Source organism: Lontra canadensis, unplaced genomic scaffold (assembly GCF_010015895.1).
Source record: "Lontra canadensis isolate GAN:19392208 unplaced genomic scaffold, GSC_riverotter_1.0 scaffold13, whole genome shotgun sequence".
Taxonomy (NCBI): domain Eukaryota; kingdom Metazoa; phylum Chordata; class Mammalia; order Carnivora; family Mustelidae; genus Lontra; species Lontra canadensis.
This window is the reverse complement of record NW_022631007.1, coordinates 10,233,925-10,259,048: the sequence shown is the minus strand read 5'-3', so window position 1 is coordinate 10,259,048 and position 25,124 is coordinate 10,233,925. Positions and strand designations below refer to the sequence as shown.

The 25,124-nt window shown below is 40.0% G+C and overlaps 1 protein-coding gene across 8 annotated transcripts in view; it reads right to left on the bottom strand.

Annotated features, from left to right (window-relative positions):
• LOC116867736 (nuclear body protein SP140-like protein) overlaps positions 1-25,124 on the bottom strand; it is an 87,651-nt gene that overhangs the window by 34,809 nt on the left and 27,718 nt on the right. For 4 of the 8 annotated variants that reach the window (XM_032857448.1, XM_032857451.1, XM_032857449.1 and 1 more), the window contains exons 4-16: positions 22,504-22,587; positions 20,644-20,706; positions 19,817-19,966; positions 18,146-18,229; positions 14,966-15,082; positions 14,132-14,212; positions 12,564-12,647; positions 11,156-11,248; positions 9,951-10,004; positions 9,554-9,610; positions 9,222-9,305; positions 5,222-5,338; positions 4,210-4,263 (exon numbers count right to left, since the gene is read on the bottom strand). In XM_032857448.1, the coding sequence (XP_032713339.1) occupies positions 4,210-4,263; positions 5,222-5,338; positions 9,222-9,305; positions 9,554-9,610; positions 9,951-10,004; positions 11,156-11,248; positions 12,564-12,647; positions 14,132-14,212; positions 14,966-15,082; positions 18,146-18,229; positions 19,817-19,966; positions 20,644-20,706; positions 22,504-22,587 (1,122 nt within the window). The remainder of the gene's footprint in view (positions 1-4,209; positions 4,264-5,221; positions 5,339-9,221; positions 9,306-9,553; positions 9,611-9,950; positions 10,005-11,155; positions 11,249-12,563; positions 12,648-14,131; positions 14,213-14,965; positions 15,083-18,145; positions 18,230-19,816; positions 19,967-20,643; positions 20,707-22,503; positions 22,588-25,124) is intronic. The other 4 variants (XM_032857450.1, XM_032857453.1, XM_032857452.1 and 1 more) reach the window with 4 other exon arrangements.

Genomic DNA, 25,124 nt, shown 5'->3' with positions numbered 1-25,124 from the left:
GCCTGCTTCTCAGCACCCCCCCCCCCCCCCCCCCCCCCCCCCCCCCCCCCCATGCATGCATGTGTGCTTTCTCTCTCTTAAAAAAAAAAAAAACAATAATCCACATGCCAATTTGTAATTTGTAGTTTTCTGATATTTCTTTATCCCTCCCTTTATTTTATTGTGCTTTCTTTTTTTTGCTTTAAGTACGTATTTTGTACAATTATATACGTGGATTCCATTTTTCACAAAAAGAATTAATTTATTCATTTAAATTACTCACCCAAAATATTCTTGGATGCATCAATATGTAAAGGCTTAACTGTTTCTAATGCACAGTTTTTTCTCACCTGCCATGTAGCAGGAAGAAGGAATTTCTGTGACGCTAGTATATTGGACCTGGGGCAAAGACAGCTAAAGGAGGAAAACATGCTAAATATTTGGGGTACAACAATGGACTAACCTTGCAGAATTAGCCCTTCTCTGTTTCATTATCATAGGCAAATATGGAGCCTCTCACCTTGCATTTAAAACTCAAGATTTCTGCATTGTGGGGCTATGTGAATAAGCATAAGTGTCACTGGGACCGAGTGTTGTGATTCTACCTTAAGCCATGCTGCAAATGAGATCCTTGACTCTGCTTCCTGGTGAAACTTCGAGCTTAAAAAAGAAAGGGAGCTCTGGGTTCATCAGAGCTCTGACCCCATCAGTAGGGGTCACTGTGAATTGTCTGCTGTATACCTCAGGCTGAGCTATGGGGAATTCATCTGCAGCCAACAAGGTTCTACCCAGTCTTTAGCATGAGCACGAGCTTGTCCAGTCTTTCAAAATTCTTGACCGCTCTACTGAAGCCTTCCACACCCCTCTTTCGGGGGATATTCCTATCACCCCCAAATCTGGCTCTTTCTTCCATTCTGCCGAACTCCTCATGCTAGTCCAATCAGCTATCATAGACAGTTTTGAAGGCTGTGCATCTTCGCCCAAAATCAGTACTTTGAAGGGAGACTGAGTTTTGGTGGTTGTCAATGTAGATGTGGTCTGATTTAAAAGGAAAGAGAAGTTGTGGACGGGTTGGGAGGTGCAGTGGGTAAACAGAGCAGAGAAAAAGGCAAGTATGATGAAGCTCATGAGGATGAGTTCTGGTAAATGGAACGTGGATAAAGAAGGGTTGTCAGTATTTGGAGATAAAAGAAAAAAAAACAAAGTATCTTAATGATGCCAATTATAATACTTAGCCTATATGTAATAATGTGTATATAATATTATTAAGATGTATTCTTTTAAGAAAAGGTATCATTGGAGGGCCTGGGTGGCCCAGTAAGTTAAACGTCTGCCTCCTGCTCAGGTCAGGATCCCAGGGTCCTGAGATCCAGCTCCGCCTTGGGCTCCCTGCTTAGCAGGGAGCCTGCTCCTCCCTCTCCACCTGCCCTTCCCCCACTTGTGTTCTCTCTCTCTCTAAAATAAATAAATATTAAAAAGGTATCATAAACATCATCAGCTAAATACTGAACAAATCATTCACATCATGTATTTAGGTGAAGACAAGAAAGGAAATCTGAAAATAAAAAACACAGGGGATCTCAAGCTGATTCTGGTTTAAGAAATAAGAGAAGAAGCCATAGGAGAAAAAAAATCTCTATGTACCTGTATTACTGTTTTTAGGTGAAATTCTTTTCATGCCTCTCTCTATTTTCTGCCAAGTAACTATTTCTGAACTCTATGGGCTTGCATTTCTTATATGGTTTTCTAACAAAATCCAGTAGTCAGATTTGAAAAATATAAGTCTTTATAACTAACAAGTACAGGTGCCTGTGTGGCTCGGTTGGTTAAGCATCTGCTTTCTGCTCAGGTCATGATCCTGGGGTTCTGGGATGGAGCCCTGAGTCAGGCTTCCTGCTCAGCAGGGAGTCTGCTTCTCCCTCTCTCTCTCCTTCTCCCTCTCCCTCACTTGTGCTCTTTCTCAGGCTCTCTCTCTCAAATAAATAAATAAAAGCCTTTATTACAGAAAGAGATGGAGGGAAATTTCTCCTCAGCCTATAGCTATGGAAGGAGAGAGAGCATTGTGCACCATAAACTAATATGAAGAATATGATTTAACAAAGCATTAAATTGAGAATTTTTATTAAAAAGTAAGTCTTATTCTCTGGTAAAATATGGAGATATGTCTATTCATAACCATTACCAATTTGTTCTTTTCTCTGTTAATAAAAATTTGTCCTTGGGAGAGTTAATTTGAATGGGTCTTGTAATATTCGCCCAAATTAGAAATTACCACTTCTCATCAAACCAGTTCCAAAGAAACCTTAATTCCGATTGGCTGTCTTGATAATTCTTGGGCCTGGCCATCAAAATTTTTAAAATTTTAATTCCCATGTAGTTAACATACAGTGTTATACCAATTTCAGGTGTACAAAATAGTGATTCAACAATTCCATACTGGCTATCATATTTTAACTGATATCTGGATCCCTAAACTATATAAATGCTTTTAAGATTTTATATTAAATTAGAAAAAAATCCTTGGCATTCTGAGTTCCTCACATGCAAGTAGGTAATAAAATGACCACAGATTTCCTACTTAAATAAAGACTTTTGAGAGCCTTGTCTCATTTAAATTCAGGTATTATGTAATGGGGAAAAAAGGATATTCATAATAATAAAGTTGTACACCATGTAAGAATTTTTTAAAAGTGTAAGAAAATTCTTATTGGAAGAACATTAAATAAGATGTGAAAAAGTGGCTAAAAGTCTCTGTTCTCCCAAAATCAATCTGCATTTTCAGTGCATTTCTTCCTTTTTTTTTTTTTTGAGTTTTTGTTTAAATTCTAGTTAGTTATCACATATGGTAAAACTGGTTTCAGGTGTAGAATTCAGTGGCTCATCACTTACATATAACATTCAGTGCGTATCTAATTAGGGATTCCAGTGGATTTGGGAAGGAGGTGAAGAGGGGGTCTTTTGAATTTGATTCTAATATTCACCCCCAGTGAGTCATCAGGATTGTGCTACCTTTGAGATCTTTCTTCTTTTCTGCAGCCCCTTTGCTTGCAAGAGAAAATCTAGTATATAGACAGGCAAAGGCATTGTGTGATTAAAGTGGCGGTTCAATCACAATGTAGTAGTGTGGGTAGTATTTTTGAAATTCCAACCTCACATAAAAACAAAGAGGCAAAACCCATGGAATTATAGACATAAACATTAAAAATGACCAGATGCTTCAAACATTTGATTCTAGAATCAAAGATGAGATTTTTTTTAAGTCTTCAGCTAGAAATGGCTATTATAAAAATGATGGGAAACCCAAGAGCCAGAGAGAAAAAAGCTGACAAATTTGAGTACCTAAAAATTTATAACGTCTCTAGGACAAAAGAGTCCATTAACAAAACCCAAGAGGAAAACAACAGACACCTGGGTGGCTCAGTCAGTTAAGCACCTGACTCACGATTTCGGCATGGCTCATGATCTTAGGGTGGTCAGATCGAACCCCCAGTAGGGCTCCATGCTCAGCAAGGAGTCTGCTTGGGATTCTCTCTCTCCCTCTTCCTCTGCCCCCCACACCCACTCACGCTTTCTCTGTCTCTAAAATAAAGAAATAATCTTAAATTAAAATAAATAAATAAAAGGAAAACAAATGGGGCAATATATTAGCAACATATATGACAAAGATTTAATGTATATATCAGATAAGCTTTTCTATATTCATTCAGCAATGTAAGAAAAAGACAAACACCACAACAGGAAACTGACACAGCACTCTATGACAGATACTTCAATAAAGAGGAAAAATGAATGACCAATAACAAATGAAAAATGCTCTACCACCCTCAAAATGAAGGCTAGTACATGTGAAAGCACCAAGTAAGACTTTTTATAGTTCAATTAAAATGTTGAATGTTTTTACTGCTTAGGTATGATATATTAATTTTAAAAAGTAAGAAAAGGAAAAGTATGTATAGAATTACCACATGAAGATATATAAAAATATATTGCAAACTGAGTTAATATATGCATAGAAAAATTCTGGGAAGACATAGACCAATGCTTATAAGAAACATATTTTAAAATCAGAATAAAATGCAACATGAAGATATAACCATTTTGGAAAAAAATTGTTACTTTAAAAGACATTCATTTTTTCTTATGAAAGGTATAAAAATGATGACAAGCTTTAGCATTAAACACCACTTCATTTGTAACATAAAAATCAAGCAAATTCTTATTCATTCTTACTTATTTTCTCATTGTGTTTTCCCGAAGTAGAATTGTTTCCAATATCCACGGTATCTAAAAAGTAACAGGTGGTGGTCATATAACTGTAATTTATAAATAAAAGTTATAAATCTTATGACAATTTATACTGTGGAAGACTTGAGTTTATAATGATCTGAGTATCATTTCTCTGTCTTCCTTCTAAAGGAAATAGGTACTGAATTGATATCAAAAGTCTTCCTTTATTTCTCTGGGACTTTGAAAAGGCTCTTAAGTTCTTAAGGACATCAGTTTCCTTGTTCATGAAATAGGGATAACAACTGTTATCCTGTTCAGGCTTTAAATTTGTTATGACAATTAAATAAGACCTTATTTATAAAAACTAATGAGAAATCACTGTATCAGTCAACAGTCTGGAGGGCATCCTTCAAAACTATATGCTGTTTAAGAATAGTTATCTAGAGCCTTTGTTTCCTGACAGGTAAACAGGACCATTTGTCTTTTGAGGCTTTTTCACGGTTGTGACAAAGTGACACTATTATCTACCAGCTGAAGAACTCTTGGATTTTTTCATTCAATGGGACAGGGGTGGATGTCCCTGTATAAATCCAATACTTTAGTATTGATTCACTAATATAGTAAATGAGATACTGCCATTTTTACCAGTGTATTTCTACCAGATCATCCATGTAAATCCACAAGACCCACCTTGTTTAACATGACTTTATAAGGATCTCTTGCCTCCCTGCCACTCCCAAAAGGCTCAAGTTAAGCAAATGCAGAGAATGGGATTCTGGTATGGATGTATCCCTTCCCTATCAAAGTGTGCTAGGAGTCCAGTGCAGCGGGAAACAAAAGCTCTGATTTCAGACTCCTGACATCCTGCAGCCGAGGGCCCAGTGACCTTTCACTTCCATAACTGGCCATTCCATTGGTGAGGTGCCTGATGTCCTCGATCTCTGATTAACTATATACTCAGGGTCTGTGGTATCTGAAGAACCACCTCTACCCCAAGACCCTCAGGCAGCCTTACCCATTATGTCAGATGATTGGCTACTCTCAGTCCTTGCTCCTTGGTCTCTTGAAATACCTTCTGAAAAACACATGACACAGGAACACTTTGCACTTCCAAGTCCTTGTGGCTCTGCTCCTAAATTATGATTTGTAAAAAGTCTTCATTTGCATCTCCTCTCTTACAAAGATCCTCCCTTCCCCCACCCCTCCACTAAAGGATATCTCCACCTCTGAAATCTCTTTCTTTGTTCCCCGTTGTCTTTGACCCTTCCTTTCAATCTATTTTTTTTTCTCTTTTATCCTTTTCTTTTTGCCCAAATATGTATTTTTGTTCACCTAGTTTCATTAATAACTTTTCCTATCCATCCATTTATGACATTTTTAACATACTTTTATATTTATTTTATGTGATATTATTCTTTTCTAGAAATATTATTTTCATTTATGTATATGTATATATAGAATTAAAATAGATTCTGTAAATATTCTGTATAAATACTATAATAAGGTAACTTTTGCCAGACAAATTACCAAATGTTGGGATACAGGAAGTGAACAGTATTTTTCACTTACTCAAGGAGTTTCCTAAGCCTCTTTCAGGTGCCAGGTGCTGAGATAATAAGACGGGTGCTGATAATAATTCAGACACAAGACTACTGAAGCATCAGTGCTTGTCAATCTTATGAGCCACCAGAGAATTGACACAGAAACAAATGACTGAATATACTGAAATATGAAGAAGCATGTGCAAGGGTCTAGATTCAGCAAAAACAAGTAACCACAAGGAGTTTAGTATATCTGAGCATGAAGTGAAAGAATAAGGAGCATTGATGGGATGGAGAAAAGAGGCAAGAGCCCTGAGGTAAGTAGCTTTAGAGGTCACATGAAGGAGAACTGACTTAATCCTAAAGGAAGTTAAAGGACATGGGATACAGTTTTGAGAGATCAATTTAGCTAAATCACTTAGAATACATTTGGTGGGAACAAGATTAGAAGGAGATTAGAAGGAGAACAGGAACTTGTATATCTAGTTCAAGTGAGCAATGATACAGATATGGACTAGAGTGTCAGCACTGGGAATGGAGAAGAAGAGATAGGTTGGAGATTTAAAAAAGGAAGAATTGATAGAGTTAGGTGATAGATGTGGTGTATCAATTGAGGAGATAGCGGTGTCATGCATGACTCCGTGAATTTCAGCCTGAAAGAATGGGAAAATTAATAGTGTGTTTTAGAAACGGAACACTGGAGGAGCAGATGCTGGTTTTAGGAAGACGATGTACTCAGTTTTGGAAATGTCGAGTTTGAAGGTTTTGAAAGACACCTAAAGTGGTGAAGGCTAGGAGCTTCAGAACCTCGGACAGAGATCATTCTGCCATTGGATGGATGACTTCAGCTGCATAAAGGATGAGCTTAACTGCTTAGACTGGGCTAGGCTGGATATGTTATGTTTAGGTACTATTAAGTCGTGGATGGTGATTGAAACCATAGGAGTGGATGAGATGCCAAGATGATGTTTCTTGTAATCCGGGTGAGTTATAGGGGACACTGATACCTGGGAACACCTTGCCCTGAAAACTCACTGCTATTGTGAAGCACTCCTTGCACCAACATTGCTTTTGTCTCCTGACCATTTCAGAGCCCACAATTTCCCCATCTTGCTTCTCTTCCTTTTACACTCACCACTTTTCAATCATCTTTCAACTCTTTTTTTTATATGGTCCTCGGTGTGCCTCTTCATTCTCTTCTCCATTAATTAGCCTAATATGTGTACTTCTTTCCATCTATTTTCCTATGCTTTTATCCCTGGGTCTAGTTTTATTATTGAAGTAATCCTCTTTCTGCTGTCACTTTCTTTTCTATTTTCTTTTTGCTTCTCGTCTGTTTCTCCTAATCTTCTCTTGATCTTTTGGCTGTTTCTACAATTACAATCTTTGTCTTTATATTTTATCTATATTCAGCTTAATCTCACAGACTGCTACTGTCATTCATGAATCAAAGGCCTACTCTTTTGACACTGACCACACTGTTGGCCATTATTAGTTTTGCCAGTTCTCTATGGGCTTTTCTACATTGCAAGACTCAGCCAGTCATGGACTTTATTACCATGTTTCTGGTACAACTCTTGAGAGTTATCTTGCAAAATCAGCACTCTTCCCCACAAAACTCCCCAATCTGGTGATATTTGGGTTCCATGTCCACTTGAAAAAACTTGAAGTGTACTCAGTCAGATGTCTTCCCAATTGGAGACCGCAGCCTATCTTTTTCATTCTTCCTCCTCCATTATCCCTTCAGTGTCACCTCCCTCTGTTCAGGAGCACAGCTCTTCTTTCTCTTTTGGCTCTCTCAAACCTTCTGAAAGCAGTCCAAATCTGGGCACAAGTCTATGTATGGGTGTGTGTGTGCATCTGTGTGTGTATGTACGTGCTATGTTTTGGGGAAGAGGTAAGTTAAAGAAAGAAGAGCTTTCCCTCTTTGCAGACAGGAAAACAAAGATAATTAATATCATAACTGGCTTCTCCATCAGATGCTTAAATGTTGGCATCTCTTCTAACTCTCTTCCTCTATTCCTCGAAGAGCTTTGAATTCACAAGAGGATACTGAAGAGAAATAAGAAAATGACAGACTACAGACAGGGACCACTTTGATGTGGTCAAGCCCATTTATATTCACTATTCAGATCAATTGAGAAAACACCCACTCCAATGACTACACCTTATATCCAACAAAGATGTGCTCTGTCACTTTTTCTATCTGGCCACAACTCATTCTCCTCCTTATTTCTCAGTTTTCTGGCCACTTCCCTGACTTGCCCATTTCTATCTCCATTACTTGATTCTGTGAACTTCTCTCCCTGATTTCCCTTGTCCTCTGTGTTGTTTTCTCTCTTTTCATCAGTGATGTTCTTAATCTCTGCCTTTTTATTTCTCTCTCTTTTTAAAAAAGACTTTATTTATTTATTTATTTGAGAGAGAGAGCATGAGGGAGGGAGGGTTAAAGGGGAGAAGGAGACTCCCTGCTGAGCAGGGAGCCTGATGTGGGACTCGATCCTGAGACTCCAGGACCATGACCTGAGCCGAAGGCAGTTGCTTCCAACTGAGCCACCCAGGTGCCCACGTTTTTATTTCTCTATTCATTCTTTTGGTTCTGCCCTTCCAGGTATTTTGTATACCTCATAGCTGGCACCACTCCTACCATCTTATTTTTCTTCATGATTTTCATTTTTATCTGTCTATTTATCTATCTATCTAATCATCTATATAGGTGTTAAATAAGTTTTCTTGCATCAGGCACTGATACATTCTGCTGATACTATATGGCAGGTCCCTTGTACCTCCTTTTTGGACTTTGATCACTGGATACAGCTCTTATATTCTGCCTGTTAATACAACAGTCATACTTTTTGACCTTTGGTCAAATTGGGCAATTTGGTGAAATGTCTATTTCCTCATCCCAATATAGGGATAACAGAAATTAGCCTGCATAAGTCCTGAGGATATTGTGATGACAAAGTAAGATCTTATTTGCCAAAGTACTTTAAAACAACACAATATAATCAAGTTACAATGTGGTGGACATCTGTCAAGAACTATACTAAAGTTTGAAAGTTGTGGATCTGAAGCTTTTATTTCTGTCTATAATTACATAGCAGGACCAGTCGTCTTTTGAGAATTTTACAATTACAGATGACATTAGTACCAATCAATATATCACTATAGAAATCTAAGATCTTAGTGGTAGTAGGCATGACAGTAGGTATTAAAAAGATACCACCATTTTGCTCTTCATTTCTTCCACAACAGCAGTATATAATTACATACATTTATTCGATAGGACTCAGCCTGTTAAACATGAATTTATAATAATTTCCTGTCTCCTAGTTTCTAAAATGCTGAAAAGGAGTTCTCAGGATTAACTGGATACAGGTCTTCAAGGTGCTCAGAATAGAATGCATCAGAAAACAGTAGCTTTTAATTCCTGACATTCTGCAGACCAAGGCTTGGCATCCTAATCTTCTTTACCTGACCCACTTCTTAGGACTGAGCTAGAAGATTCCTGAGGTTCTTCTGTATCACTTAATTCTGAACAGTTAGCACTGCTGATCCCTGCAGAAAGAAACAAAATTCCTTAGCAGTCTCAGTCTGTGTCCTAGGAACAAATCTGGCACCAAATTCTTTAAAAGGAAAATTAGAAAAGGAAGTTCATGTAGGAGAAGCAGGAATATTCCTACTACCAGGCTACCTTGTAGCTCCATCTGACCTGTTGGTCAAGGTTGCTCCAGGAACCACCCCCAGGGCTTGGCTGGGGGACAACGTTGCCATGGAAGGCATTCCCTTTTGTCATCATGTCTTACCCTCTCCACTTGTTGGAACACACTTCCTCTTCCAGTTCCCTTGCTTATCCAGGGAGTCTGTGGAAACAACGTTTTCAAGATGTCAAGGCCTTTACCAGCTGGGGTCTTCAATAATCATACAGAGCAGAACAGCCCTCCACTCCCAGAGTTACTTAATCCTATTTAAGCAAGTGAAGAATATACTTATATTGCACTTGTACCATTGAACTTTTTGAGGCCTACACATTGTATCAATTAGTCCAGCCCACCCAATTCAAAATGTATAATGTGAATCCTTTAAATTACCAACAAATTAATTTTTTTATTTTAGGGGATATAACAAAATTTTTTGAACAAAGTTTTTGTAAAGAAAGTAAAGAAACATATTTGTTACATCAAGATTTTTAATTGCTCTTACATCTTTTTCTCTTGCATATCCCCCAAATAGATTTGTTTCCAATATCCACAGGATCTAAAAAGTAAAGGAAAACACAACCAGTAATCTACAACTAAGAGTTGTAAATCTTATGACTACTCACGCTGTAGATAGGATTTGGACTAGAAAGACACTATGATGATCATTTCTGTCTCTTCCCATCTAAAGGAGAAAGATCACTACTAAATGGCACAGAGAACCATAGTCCTTTGGCCCCAACTGCAAAATCAAAGAAGTTTTGAAAATCCATATTTTTCCCATAGGTTTTCAGTTAACTACTTCGGCAGTGAATCTGGACTTGAGCTGACATGACTCCATGTAAAAACTTTATTTCTCACACTTGGTGTGAAATCACACAATTTGTTGCAGGAATATCAATATAGTATATTTGAGAATGGGATTCTGTCCCAGACCCTGTTGGATTTTTGGTGGTGGCTGGGGGGTAATATATAGGATATAAACCACATTGTCTCTCTAACAGATTGTTATTTTATGCCTGGCTTCAAAGGTTTTGAATAAAATACTACGGATGTTTGCTAAGAGTCCAGGGTGTTTTGTCCCTTCTAGTAACTTTCCACACAAGATGTGTGAAGATCCTTAAATGTTTATGTGCCAGAGTTTCCTCACCTGTGGAGTAGAGACAGTAACAGTTATCTGGCTACCTTTAAAGTTGTTATAAACATAAAAGGGTATCTTACTAGTGAAGATATTTTCAAATATTGTATAGACCAATGTCATATTGGGGTCATCTGTCAAAAGCTATAAATTAAATTTGATGGTCATAACCAGAAGCTTTTCTTTCTGCCAATAATCAAAGTCTATGATCAGAATCTTCTGATTTTTGAACAAGTGTGCGACAAAATCAAGCAACAGCAGATACCCATTTTCTCTGCTCTCTAGAAAATCAGAGTGGGCAGAGGTGGAAATCACTACAGAATTCAATACTTTGGCGTCAATAAATCTGAAAGCATGTCGTAGAAATGACACTACCATTCAACTAGAGCCATCTTGTTAAACCTGAAATTTATAATGATTTCTCTCTTTGCACTTTTCAGAATGGCCAGATGTGATAAATGCAGAGAATAGGATCCTAGGCTGTGGAGTGTGCTCGGAGTTAAATGCCCAGGAAACAAGAACTCTGAACTCAGATTCCTCGTGTCTGGGAGTCCAGTGATGTCAGTACTTACCCTCCTCATCAGTATCACTTCTCAGTACTAAGCACGAGGCTCTTGGAGGCCCCTCATCCTCACTGGATTCCAAATACTCAACAAATCTTTTCGCTGTGGAAGAAGCAAGTGTCCCTTGAAAGTCTCAGTTTATGACAAAGGAACCAAGATGGTTAAAAAGCCATGGCAAGAATATCCCCAGGACATCTTGGGAGTCCGGTATCAAAGAAGGCAGATTTCCCACTTGGCTGCTTCCCTAAAGCCCACTTGAAACAGGGTCTCCCACCTCTCCCATCTAAAACTCCTTGGAAAGTTTACTTGAGAAAAAAATTTAATTCTATTGTGTTTGAGCCCTTGACTTTTTTGGGTTTGCTTGTTACAACCATTAGCCCAACTAATTAATACTAAAGTTAAAATACAAACCACCCTAAATTAAAACAAATTTATATTCTACTTTGAAAGATATAACAAAGAATTAGAATGGATCTTTTGTAGAAAGCACTGTTCATTTGTAACCACCAAGAGTTTTTATTTTCCCTTATCTACTTTCCAAACTCTTTCTTTGGATATAGGCAATTTTCTGAAATCCGTGGGGTCTATAAAGTAAAAGGGAAGAAACAACTATTTGTATGCAATGATCTTACAAATTCTGTGACAGCTCAATGGGCTTGCAATCATAACAATCTTTTGATGATCATTTTTCTCTCTTTCCTTCAACTGAATCCAGTTCTGATGGCCTGGAGTATAATGCTGGGTTCCTGCTTGGCTCTCCTTTTGCTCTCCATGTAAATTTTTAAATGACTCTTCAACATTACTAGCCACAGTTGCCTTATCTATAAAGCAGGGATAACCTAGTTATCCTATCTCCCTGTTAAGGTTTTTTATGAAAATAAAGTGAAGCTTTATTTATAAAATCACAATGTGAGCCAATAGTTAAGTAATTTGGGTTTAAGAATAGCTGATCAGAAGTCATTCTCCCATCAATAATTAAATAGCACAAATTATTCTTTGAAGTCTTTTTAAGTTTGGAACTGAAGACAATACTGTCAACAAACAGAGGTGCACCATGCTTACTCTTTTGAATAGAATATAAAGCATATTGGTAGAGAATAGATACATTACTGCGACTCTTTTGCATTAATACATGATAGTGCATAGAAAAAAAGTTTGTCATTTTACCAGCATATTTTTGCTACATATTCTATATATCAGTCAAATGGGCCCATGCAGTTAAATAACAGTCTATAATGCCTTCCTGCCTCCTTCCACTTCCCAACAGGGTGAGAGAAATTAAATGCAGAAAATAGTCCCTGGAAGTTATAGAATCAAGGCACATAGAGCATGCTCAAAACAAGGTTCATCAGAAAAACAGCTCTGGATTTAGACTCCAAGTATTTGTCCTCCAGGGCTGCAATCCTAATGCTCTTACCCAGCGTAATCTGAAGTCGTGAGCAGGTAGCTTCTTGGGAGTCTCCTCTCTCACTTGATTCTAATGAGTCAAGATTATTGGTCACTGCACAAAGGAAGAGGGCTTTTTTAGGGGTCTCAGCGTGTGACCAAGAAACTGAAATACTAGCAGGAAATATCCTCATAAGAAAAGATAGAAAAATCTAGAAAACCCATGCAAATTGTGGTCTGCAACAGTGCCACCCTGGTCTGTCCTTCTAAGCTACCTGCCTTGAATGGTAGTCCCATTCCATTCCCTGTCCCCAGAGGCAAGGGGCAACTTTGCCCTGTTTGCTCTTCCCCTACTATCTCTTTTCTACTTCTTATCCCTTCCACTGTCACTTCACACTTTCTTCATCTCTGCTGTTTCTAACCTTGGAAAAATTGTGTCAACAACCTCTTCTGGTCCCGCCCAACCCAGTGCATTTGCAAGGCTGAGAAATAATCTCTTGTGTCTGCCTCCTAGACATATCTGGGACTGCCTTTTAGAGCAGTTTGCTATACTAAGACAGAAGTTAAAATGTGTACCCTTTAAAACCTGAAGTGAATTTACATTTTACTTTGATGGATCTAGTAAGTAATAAGAATGATGTATCATTTAAAATATTGTTCTTTGGTAACATCAGGATCAGGTAATATTTTTACTTGTTTTTAGGTCTTTTCCAAGTATGTTTCCCCAAACAGGCATGTTTCTAATAACCTCTGGGTCAAGAAAGTAGAAAGGGGAAAAAATCACCCATGTGTGCACAAAAGATCTGCAGACTTTAGCACCACTCATGCTACCCATAAAACTGAGGAAACATTTTGATAATTTTGAAAATCATTTTTAGCTTCAATTTTAAAGAGCAAAAATGCAGAATCCAGGATGCTGTCTTGTCTGTCCCTTTAATTCTCCATGAGACTTTGTAGAAGACCTTTAAACACTGATGTGATTGTGTTTTCTCTACAATGTCTGGGGTACTTAAGATTTTTATAAATTAAAAAGTAAGGTATTATTTGCAAAAGTCCTTGGAAAAGTCATTATTGATGCCATGACTTGCTGAAGAACTCTCAAAAACAATACTTTGGGTTTCAGAGTGCTCTATCTGAATCTTTTTTCTGCTAACACTGGTTAGCTGAATGAGTTGTCTTTTGACACAATTCAGTTTGTGCTCAGATGATGATATGATCTTCTAATAAAGGAATATTTAGCTTTCTGTTCCCTACAAAAATCACTGTAAAAATCCAATACCATATAAGCATAGAAACTAGCTAGTTTAAAAAAAAACTTCATCATTTTGGTAGCTCCTTTCTCCTATATAATCAATACATGGGTGCTTGTATTGAAAAATAGGACCTATCAATTAATAGGCCTTATCTTTAAAAACTATATATACAATGATTTTTTAATCTTCCTGCATTTCCCAAAAAGGTAGAGTAAAATAAATGCAGAGACTGGGATTCCAGGATAAACTGAATCTATCATACAGGATAGGCACAGAATAAGGTGCATCAAACAGTAGATCTTAATTCAGCTTCTTGTAGCCAAAGCCTGCTTTCTCACTTCCTTACCGGGTCCACTTTCCAGTGTTGACATGGAGTCTTCTGGGGCCTTGTCTTCATCACTGGTTTCCTCTGAGTCACTGCTGATCACTGCACAGAGGAGCAAAGCCCTTTAGCTTCAGGGTGGGGCCAATGAGCCCACATAGCAGGCAATTCAGCAACGGGACCACTAGGGAAACCTAGAAGCTAAGTTAACTCAAGGCACCCTGGTCTGTGCTTGAATGTGTGTGACCTGCAGTTTGCTCCAGTCCTAAACTAAAAGTGATGGAATTCATGCACAGAGGGCAGTGTTGCCCACCCCTGCCAACACTCTTCTTCCCCCACCTTCATGTGACCTCCTACACCTGCCCTCATTTGACCTCCTACCTCTGGCCTCATGTGATCTCCTACTCTTCCCCCGCACCTCCGGGCTCCCTATATCTTTTAGTCTCAATTTACTCCACTTCCTTCTTGGCTTTGCCTATTGCCCTTACTTATGCCTCTCTTTATGGCAGTGGTATCCCTCTATACCTCTCTTTGTCTTCATGTGTTTTCTTCTTCATTCCCTCTTATGAATATCTTGGCTCTCTGAAGTTTTTTTCCTTTTCTTCAACTTCTACCGCAATACTTTCTTCTTTCGCTTTAGAAATCATCTTCCATACGTTAGTACTTAAATCTACTATTTCTGTCTTTTTCTGATTACTGGGATTTTCTCCTGTGGAGCTCACTGTGTATGATGCTGGTTCCTCCCCTCTTGCCTCCATCCAAGGTCAACTGGGCTGCTTCGATGGACCCTGATGACAAGTCTCAGCCCCTTGCCTGGAACTGGTGACTCAAATTACACACTCTTTCAGTCAGCCTTACCTATTATGGCAGATGCCTGGTTAAGTGTCGAGCTGGAAAATGGCTTTTCCTTCTTTATATCCACCAGACGCACAGAACAGGAATTGACTTGGATTCCATGGTTGGATAGCGGTGAGCCTAATCAAATTGTAATGAATGAAGAATTTTCATTTGTCTCCCCCCAAAGGGAGAACACACTGTTCACTACTATCGATAAGTCCTTCTCCCTGTAAATCCACTGCAGGGCTGAAGTTCCGCCCCCACACCCCCTTCTTTCCTGCTGCTTAACTGTGTCCTTTTCTCTGTGCCTCCCTGGTTTGGGGGTTTTTTGTTTGTTTTTATTTTCTCTTCTCATCCTTTGATGAATTATTTTTTGCTTTTTTGTTTTTAAAGATTTATTTATTTATTTTAGTGGGGGCAGAGGAAGAGAGCATCTCAGGCAAACTCTATGCTGAGCATGGAGCCCAACGTGGGGCTCTGTCTCACATCCCCGAGATCATGACCTGAGCTGAAACCAAGAGTCAGATGCTTAACTGATTGAGCCACCCAGGAGCCCCACTTTTTGCTCTTTTAAAAATAAAAATTATATTCTCAGTAAAATGTGCATTAAAAAATGGACAAATCATAAATTTTGAATCATCACAAAGTAAGCATATCTGGGTAACTGTCACTGTGGTCAAGAAATGGAAGATTACTCATACCCTGGGAGCCTCTTAGTGATGCCTCCCACTGACTGTCTCCAGCATGTAGCTCAAGTTAACAACATGCTCATCCCGACTTTTGTTTTTTTCTTTTTAAGATTTTTATTTATTTATTTGACAGACAGAGATCACAAGTAGGCAGAGAGGCAGGCAGAGAGAGAGGAGGAAGCAGGCTCCCCGCGGAGCAGAGAGTCCGCGGCAGGGCTGGATCCCAGGACCTTGGGATCATGACCTGAGTCAAAGGCAGAGGCTTTAACCCACTGAACCACCCAGGCGCCCCTCATCCTGACTTTTAATACTACTTATGATTAATTTTGCCCCTTCCAAAATATACATGTTTGTATAAATTGAATTATGTCCCTTCCCTCATTTGTTCTTTCTCTGTCTCTGTCATTTGGTGGGGGCAGGGAGACGATTTGGCTTCCTTTCTCAACATTATGTTTGTGAGAATCATCTGTATTTATTTTGCTTTTTAACTTCTGTATAGTATTCCATTGTAGAAATAAGCGATGAAAAAATAAAACCATAAAAAAATTCTTTTTTTTTTTGGATTATTGGTCTTGCTGTTTCAAGATTTTGGCTATTATGAATAATACTGCTTTTCTGTGTGTTTCTTTTCTCTTTTTGAACATAGTGTGCATTTCTATTGGTTTCAGCTGAGGAATGTAATTGCCAAGTCACAAGCTATGTGTATTTTCAACTTTGGAACTATATACCAAACCGTATACAATGCAAAGGCAGAGATATAATTGAGAGAGCTTGACAATTCAAGTAAACAAGCAGAATTTGGTATGGTGGGAATGTGGTGGAAGAGAGTGTCAGGGGGAGATTATGCAACTGTATGGGAGGTACCCTTCAACACTCCACACCAAGTTATGTTGACCTCATGCTGAGGATCACAAGAGGGCACTAGGTTTAAATAGGAAAGCCATATGAACTGGTTGGCACTTTTGCAATGCTCATTGAGCTGAAGTATGGAGAACAGATTGAGGGAAGCAAGATAGGAGGGAGGAGGCCAGCAGGAAAGTTCCTCTACTTTGAAGTGAGAAGTGATGAGAATCTGAATTAGCGTAAGCATCCTGGACATGGAGAGAAATGGGCAGGTTGGACATATTTTGAAGTTGGAATTGACAGCAATGGCAAATAAAGTAATGGTTATTTTAATCCACTGAATTTCAGGACTGTTTTTTACACAACAACAGGTAACTAATATAGCTTCTGAATAGAAATGACTTTCAGATCTTTGATTACAAGTCTTCAGGCACTTAAAGGAATGAATCTTGAAGACAGTTCTGGAGCAGAGGTGTGTGTAGGAATCCACAGATCACAGGTGGTGACTGAAGCCATGGAGACATGAGATGCTTGGGTAGAGGTCCATTTTTTTTCTGAGGGAGTGAAAGTGTCATTTTGGTAATTGTAGACACCTTAATGATGTCTTCTCAGTGGTATTAGGAAGAGCCCTCTGTGTCTTTTTTCTGGTGATCATCTTTTCAAATGGAACAATGTTCCATTTTTGTCTTCTCACTCTTTATTTGGTCCACTCTCTTATCACTTTTTCACTCATGGTCCCTTAACCTATCCTCTACTCATTCTCTTTAGGCCTCCTCCCTATTTTTTCTATTTACTGGTATTAATTTCCTTCTGTCTATTTCTCTGTTCATACTCTTTTTCTCAACATTCTTTATCACTATCTCCTAGGATCCAGCAGGTTCTAGAGTGAGTCTGAAGAGGTGCCAAGGGGACAAGAAGATACCAAAAATAAGATTTTCTTTCCATGTGTCCTAGGACCTCCTTGCCTCATCCTAGAACTAGCCCTGCTCTCCCCTACCAGATTTTTCAGTTTATCCATTCTCTGTTACATTTCCTACTTTCTCCTACTTGATCTCTGTTTCTTAATTATTAGTGTGTCTTTCTGTATGCCTCTTCTATATTGATTTTTGTCTTTCTATTCATTTTTCTCATCTCAAGCATTCCAGTTATCACCAAAGTTCTCCTCCTGTGTCACTATCCCCCCACTCCAAGTCCCTCCAGTTGCCACTTTTTTTCTAAAAGTCCTTCACCAGAGCTTCTGTACTTGCAAATCTGACCAGCAGTATCATGCATGGTTTCCATGTTTCTGTCACAACTTCTGAGAAGCAAGTTGCAACTTATTTCTTTTCACCAACTCCACAAAATGGTACTGTTTAGATTCTATGTCAATTTATCTAAAGTCCATGTTGTTCCTGTACTTTGTCATTTGGTGTTCTTTGGTTCACTTTTTTAATATTTTCTCTCTCTGTATTCTCTCCTCAGGAACATGCCTTTCATCAAAGAGCTCAGCTCTCTTTCCCCCTTGCATCTCACATGACTTAGAAGTAGCCAGAGGCTGTGCACAAGGCTGTGGGTCTTGGATATTGTTAGGGTCAGGGAGGTGGTTAGTATCAGAGAACAAAGGAAAGCTTTTGCTCTCATAGAAAAACAAAGATAGAATTAGAAAATTGGTAAGATAAGTGATAATTACTTTTTCCATCACAGGGCAATGGGATGGGTGTGTCTTCTCTTGTGTCTCCGTTATTCACTTGGATTGGTTCTTGTTCACAGGACTCTGAGGATAAAAAAGACCACAGCTGAGATCCTATAGAGCCCTCCCTGTTCTGCCTATTTGCATTTTGTTACACCGCACTTGACTTCTCTTTTCTTCTCATGTTTCTCTTTACAGCTTGTCTGTAATATATTGCCACCTTAACCTTCACCCCATGAAAGTGTTGGTGCTTCAGTGATTCTGTGATCAAGCTCTCCCTGACTACTTTGAACTTTTCTTTCTGTCTCTCTTCCCTCATGGGGCACTGTAACTTTTTACCCTTTGTCTCTTCATTTATCCTTCCTAACTTTTTCCTTTTTCCTTTTTCCTTTCCTTTCCTTTCCTTTCCTTTCCTTTCCTTTCCTTTCCTTTCCTTTCCTTTCCTTTCCTTTCCTTTCCCTTCCTTTCCTTTCCACTCCTCTCCTTTCCTTTCCTTTTTTTCTTTTCTTTTCTCCTTTTCTCTTCTTTTCTTTTTTCTTTTTTAATTGAAGAAAACCTAATTTAATAGGCATACATATGGGGAATCCACATGGACATGGGATTACAAACATCATGAGACAACATGAAGCTTATATGAGCTTGGGAGAGGGATAGGGGCCTGAGGATACAGAGGGGAGAAAAGTCATTAGCAAGAAAGTCAAAGGAGATGTTTGGAAAAACATGTAACATTATTCTATTATACAGGTAAGTTCTTTCTTAGGTAAAGCGGAGTCTCTGTTAGTATTTCTCTTCCTGGAATAGGCTCTCCTTTCCAGGGTATATCGAGGCAGTTATGGAGAAGGCAGAGCACCTTTCCTGCATCTGCTACATTTTTATTTTAACTCGAAAAAATCTTTATGCCTAAATGGCACATTTTAGGGCAGCTTGCCCTGGGCCCCAACACTTAAATGTATACTGTGAAATTTTCTTTTTCTTTTTTCTTCAAATTTGGGTTTCTTTAAACTTAATATCCAGTTTCTTCTGCTGAGGCTGTATGCAAACTGATACTACCATAGCATGTCCTGATTTTCTCTGCTTTGCTCCTTAGCCAGAAACAATCTTTTTTTCTCTTTAAATTTCTATAGCATGTACCCATGTCTCTCACAGCCCATATTTCTTATTTTGCTTTGCATTTTATTTGTCTGTGTACTCCTTTAATTTTCTTAGTAGCTTTTGAAGATCTTAAAGTCAGAATACATTTTCAGCCCCTAGCACTGCAACTTTTCTATCAATAAGAGGTATTCCAACACTGAGAAAATTTAAAAGCACCAGGAACATATTTTGTATACTTTCCATTACATGTAGGCAAATATTGCTCTTTCAGTTAAACAGTACAAATTAGTTCACTTAGCATTTTTATCAGCAGGAAAATTGTAGAAGTTGGCAATTCCGATCTCACCCAATACCAGCTTCTAATCCAGTAAAAAATAAGTAGCTTGCAAAAGCTAACACTTCCTAATTTCCTTCCTCCCATCAATATATCAAGCTGCATTCTTGCCTTCTCTATATCTGCATGAGCTTCCCTTCTTTGTTAATAGATGTTTCCTTAAGTTCAGCATGACTCCATTCTCTGCCACCAACAAGGACTGCTTAGGCCTCTACAATCAGGCAAACCCAGGCAATCAGTCTTACCTGCTGGCTCAGATTCTTGGGCATACTCCTCATTTGCTTGTTGGACTTCTTGTGCATCATTTTTGTCACTGGTTATATCTGTTCTGTTTCCATTTATCTGCTCTGGTTCACAGAGGTTCTCCAAGGGCCCATTTTCGGATGGGGTTGTACCTAAACCATGTTTTAATTCATAGATATTTGCCCTCTGAATCAATCAGGGTCCAACAAGAAAATACAAATCACTCTAAGGTTTTGCAGCACAGGGAATTCCATCCAGGGGTTGGTTATACAATTGATAAATACAATTGAAGTCCAAATAGAAGAATGCAGTGACCAGAAGAATACTTAATAAGACACTGTGGGAGGGACCAAGGGTGTGCTCCGAGGTCAGGGTCACTGGATAGACGGTGGCCCATGGCTGGCCTGCTTGGTGGGAAGAGGTATCATGGATGAGATACAGCCACTTTCAGATTTGTAGACAAAAGCAGTGATGGGGAAATATCCAAGTTCTCCCTTTTTCCTGTTCTCTGATATCTTGTTAGAGTCCCATGTCTGCAACCCAGCAGGAAGCCAGCAACAAAGGGAGCTAGCAAGTAAGTCCACAGGGGCCAGTGGCCAGAGATAGAGGGCAGAGTAGAACAGGGGAAGGTAAGGAATGAATCCTAGGGCAAACACCCTAGGACTTCCTTACAGAAATTGAGAAGTAAAGACAGAAATTCTGGGCAATCAGTGATTAAAAAAACACACATACCCCTGCAACCCCCCCCCCACCGGCCCCACCACATCTCAGCACATTCCAGAATGGGACAAGAACACAAAGGATCAGAATACAGTCAACAGGAACAGACCGTGGTAAGATGAGGATTGGGGGCATGACGAGGTCAGGCTTCGATAAGAGTTTTCACCAGTTCCTAGGGGGAAGAAATTGCAAGTTCATTTCAGAAATTGAAGTATTCTCTGTGCCATTCTCCCCTAATCCCATTTTTTATAAAGCAAGAATTGAAGATCCCCTCCAGGTAGCCATACAAAGATCATGTGGACTTGACAGATCCCATGCAACCCTTGCAGTCAGACCCCAACTGGCAGAGTAGAGGAAAGGGGTCAGCTGCACCCCAGGCTAAAAGGGTCTCAGCCAGACCACCTCACTGCATGTCCAACTCGAAGCACTTGAGTAACTGGTGATAGCTTATCCTGACTCCCATGGCCATAGTGAAGCTGCCTTTGTTCCCAGAGCTTTCCCCGACCAGTGGAATTACTCCGGTCCTACATAGCCCTGCTGACTCATCCCCACCTCCTCTTCCTCTACACCCTCCCTCTACATATCTGTTCTTTCTCATTGGCCTTTCCTTGAGGATTCCATGTCCAATTCTCCTCTACCTCCTTCCATTCTTGGTATTCTTTTTTCTATATCTTTCTCTGCATATATTTCCCTTTTGTCTCATGCTTCTGTCTTTTCCATTAGAATACCAGAGTGGCAGTACAGGGTTAAGAATGCAGGCTCTGTCCCAGCCAGAAGGTAGAAACCACCCATCATTAACTGAAGAATGAATAAGCAACATGTGATGAATATATCCATACAAGGGAATGCTCTTCACCAAGAAAAGGGAATGAAGAACCACATTCATGCCACAACATAGATGAACCCTGAAAATACTGAGCTGTGTGAAAGAAGCCAGACATAAAGGGCATGTTGATATGATTCCATTTACGTGTAATGTCTGGAATAGGTAAATCCAAAGAGACAGAAATGAGATGAGTAGTAGCCAGAGGCTAGGCAAGAGGGGCACAGGGAGTGATATGGAGTTCCCTTCTGAGGTGATCAGAATGTTTTGCAACCAGACAGAGGTAGTGGTTGCACAATATTGTGAATGCACCAAAAATCATTAACCATGCACTTTAAAATGGTTAATTTTATGTTATGTGAATTTTTACTTCCATTAACACACACACACACACACACACACACACACACACAGGCTCTGGATTCAGAAGGCCTGGGTTCACCCTTGTTCATCTGACCCTAGGCCAACAAAACACACAGCCTCTGGATTTTAATTTCCTTATCCGTAAAATGGGCACATAAGCAATGCCAACCTCCAATGGTAGCCTGACCACTAAACCTACAACTGTCCCCATAAATGTTCAACCAGTGAGATGTTAATAACACAGCTATTTCTATTGTGTCTTTTAATGCTTTCTTCTCTTTCATTTCCCTCCTTCTCTCACTCAAAGTACCCACACCCTCCCTTCCATCTTTTTACCACTTCCTCTTTTCTCTCTCTGTGTGACTGGCTTTCCCCTTGACTCTCTGGGCTCTTGAACAACATCCCCCACATTGAAATCAGCCCTTCCGCCATCATTTGATTTTGACCATGGCCCCTTTACAGCTTCACATGGGATCTTTTCCTACAGGGACTTTTCTAAATCACAGTTACTTCCTGACAGCGAATCTGCTTAAATCTGGTTTACTCTCACACTGAGATTCTGTCCCTTTGTCTTGGTTATTGAACCAATGGTCTCTTGTCATAGCTACTCCTCCAGGATTTGGCCTCTACTTAGACACTCATGCAAACACCCCTCCCTGCCTTTTCCTTGGTCCTTAACACTTCTTCCCTGATTCCCCAAATACACTCAGGACTCAGGGCTGAGTTCCCTTTCTCCTTTTCTTCTTTGCAGATGAGAATCAGTGTTTATTGGGTTACAATCACCTTGTTCAATGCTCAGTTGGGTATTAGGACTGTTGTCCACCTCTTCTTCATCACTTTCTTGGTAATTAATTTTCTCTTGGATCGCTGAAGACAGGGAGACAGAAGGAGGCAACAGGGATCCCATCAGAGACCAGGAACAACACCTCGAAATTACACAGTTAACAACTCCCAAGCCTCAGGTCACTCAAGCTCAGTGCCTCTGATCCTCCTTGTAAAGCTCCCCCATCATCCCTGTGATAGAAAAGGGAACTCCCAGCAAGAGAGTCTATGTTTCCCACACACAAAGGAGCCACTCCAATGTAAGGAAACATCATGATGCTGTTACTCTTGTAAAAGAATTTGCGGATGGGCAGGAAAAGCATATATCAAAGTAAATAATAGAAGTGAAATGTGTTTCTGAACTGTTCAAACTGAAAGGAAGAAATAGGTATTTCCTCTGGGGAAGGGCTAGGCTCTCAGAGAGATCCACAGCTATGAAAGAAAAAGTCCAGCTGCTCTGAAGATGCTGCTAGACAAGAGGAAGGTCGGGGCAGGGAGGGTGAGGGCTTCCCAAAGACACAAAGCAGAGGACACCTGGAGGAACAAGACAGACCTCCCAGGGGCCCAGACACCAGGAACAGAGGAAGGACACTCTGCAGCTCTGAGCAGGGAGCACGGATAGCTGCACTGGAGGATCTCCCCACAGGCCTGCCCAGGGCTGGGGAGGTCGCCAATCAGGTGAGGGAGGGACACCAGCCCAGCACCTGCCTGTAGGTGACCCAGCACACATGGAAGGAAGGAAATAAACTAGGAAGCCTGGAGGGAGGTGGGGAGGATGTCTGTGGGGAGTTCAGGGAGGAGGTGACCCCACAGAGTCGGGAAACCTGCTGCTCCAGGGCCTGTGGCAGGAGCTCCTCCTGGGGCAGGACCTGCAGGGGTGAGTTGCACGGAATAGTGGGAGCCACGGATGCTTTGTCTCCCCAGGACCTGGCCTCAGACCCTGGCAAAACCAGGTGGAAGATTCGAGGAGAACAAAGGGAAAGGTGAAGGGGGTCTGTGTGCATGTAGGTGGTCCCATGGGGGCTCAGGGGGCTCTGAGCATGGGATGAAGATGGGACTGAGCAGCAGGAGAGGGTGCTGCACCCCAGGCCACAGCGCCCAGATTCTGGGCTTTGGGTCGCTGATGCACAGCTCCTGTAGACAAAAATGTGGGGGAGGCAACTGCTGCCATCTCCCAGGGGCAGGTGGGTGGGAACAAGTGTAGGTGAAGGGCACCCCAGCTCAGGGAGCTCCACATATAGGCGATGTGCACACTGAACCTGGAAAGGGGGGGGTCCCTACAGTCCATGAAGAGAATCAGAGCCCCTGAGATGTGGGCAGTACAAGTATACACCATTCCCTCTGTTCCCATGGCCCAGGACATGCTGGTTACCAATATAATATTGACAATTGCCTTTATTTATTTATTATTCATTTCAAAGTGGACTGACCTGCTGTTGAAATTATTTTGTTTTTAATTAGATAGGGTTACTACTGACACAAGTCAACAAACCACATGCTTTATACATGCTTTTTAATTTTTTCCTTGTTTATAAAAACTGTTGATATCTCTTTATTGCCTACTAATAATGTTTTAATTGCTTAGTTTTATATGGCTAGCTTCCTAAAATTTTCTTCAAATTTATCTCTCATGAATCAGCTCCACATTCTGCTTCTCACTCTCTGAGACAAATTGAATTTGTCTATGAGGACACACTAGGTCCTTTCACACTCCATGCCTGATTGCATAGTGCCTACCCTCTTCAGGACACATTGACATTCTTCTTATGTTTTTATCCCTTATCTAGAGAACTCCACTGGCACCAAACTGTGTTGGAATAAAAAGTTTCCCAGTCAAGTTTAAATATCTATATATCTATATATCTATATATAGATATATAAAGAGCATTCTCTTAACTCTTGCAGTTCTTAAAATAAATTAAATTAAAGTTATTTTTAAAATAAAGTAAAAATCATGTTTTCCCAGGAAAAAAATTGAGAATTAAGCCTTTAGTTTTGTGATTATTTGAATAATGTTTGTTTCACCCCTTGTGGAGAAAGAGTTAACGAAACCAATTCTCCTTCTTTAAGCGTAAATTTGACCTTGGGTTAACTTTCTGGCTCATTACTTTGGAAACCTGATGAAGGTGGGTTTTCTTCTACTAGGCCAACATCGACCTAGTTAATACCTAGTTTGGCCCTAGTTTAGAGTTAAAAACGACTGGTAAATTGCATGTGGATGGGGAAGGACTATCTACAGGTTACAAAGCAGGCTTTGGTCTTCCTTCAAAGTGGTGACACTTACAACTTGGTTTGTCCCTAGTAGGGTTCCTGAACGTTACGACTATAGTGCTGTTACATGACTGAGCACTGTTACATGGGCATGGTGCTGCTAAGCCAGGGTGCAGCCTACATCCACAGACACTCAAGGCGAGTAGTAGTCACCTTGGTGGACCGCTGTGTGGGTCTCCACAAGGAGTCCCACAGAAGAGGAGCAACTGATGCTGCCCTGTGGGGATGCTGGGTTTCCTATCATTTGTCCTTTTAAGTAAATCTGAAGCCACTTTGGCTCTGATTGTCCTGTGAGTCTAAATGCCTAGTTA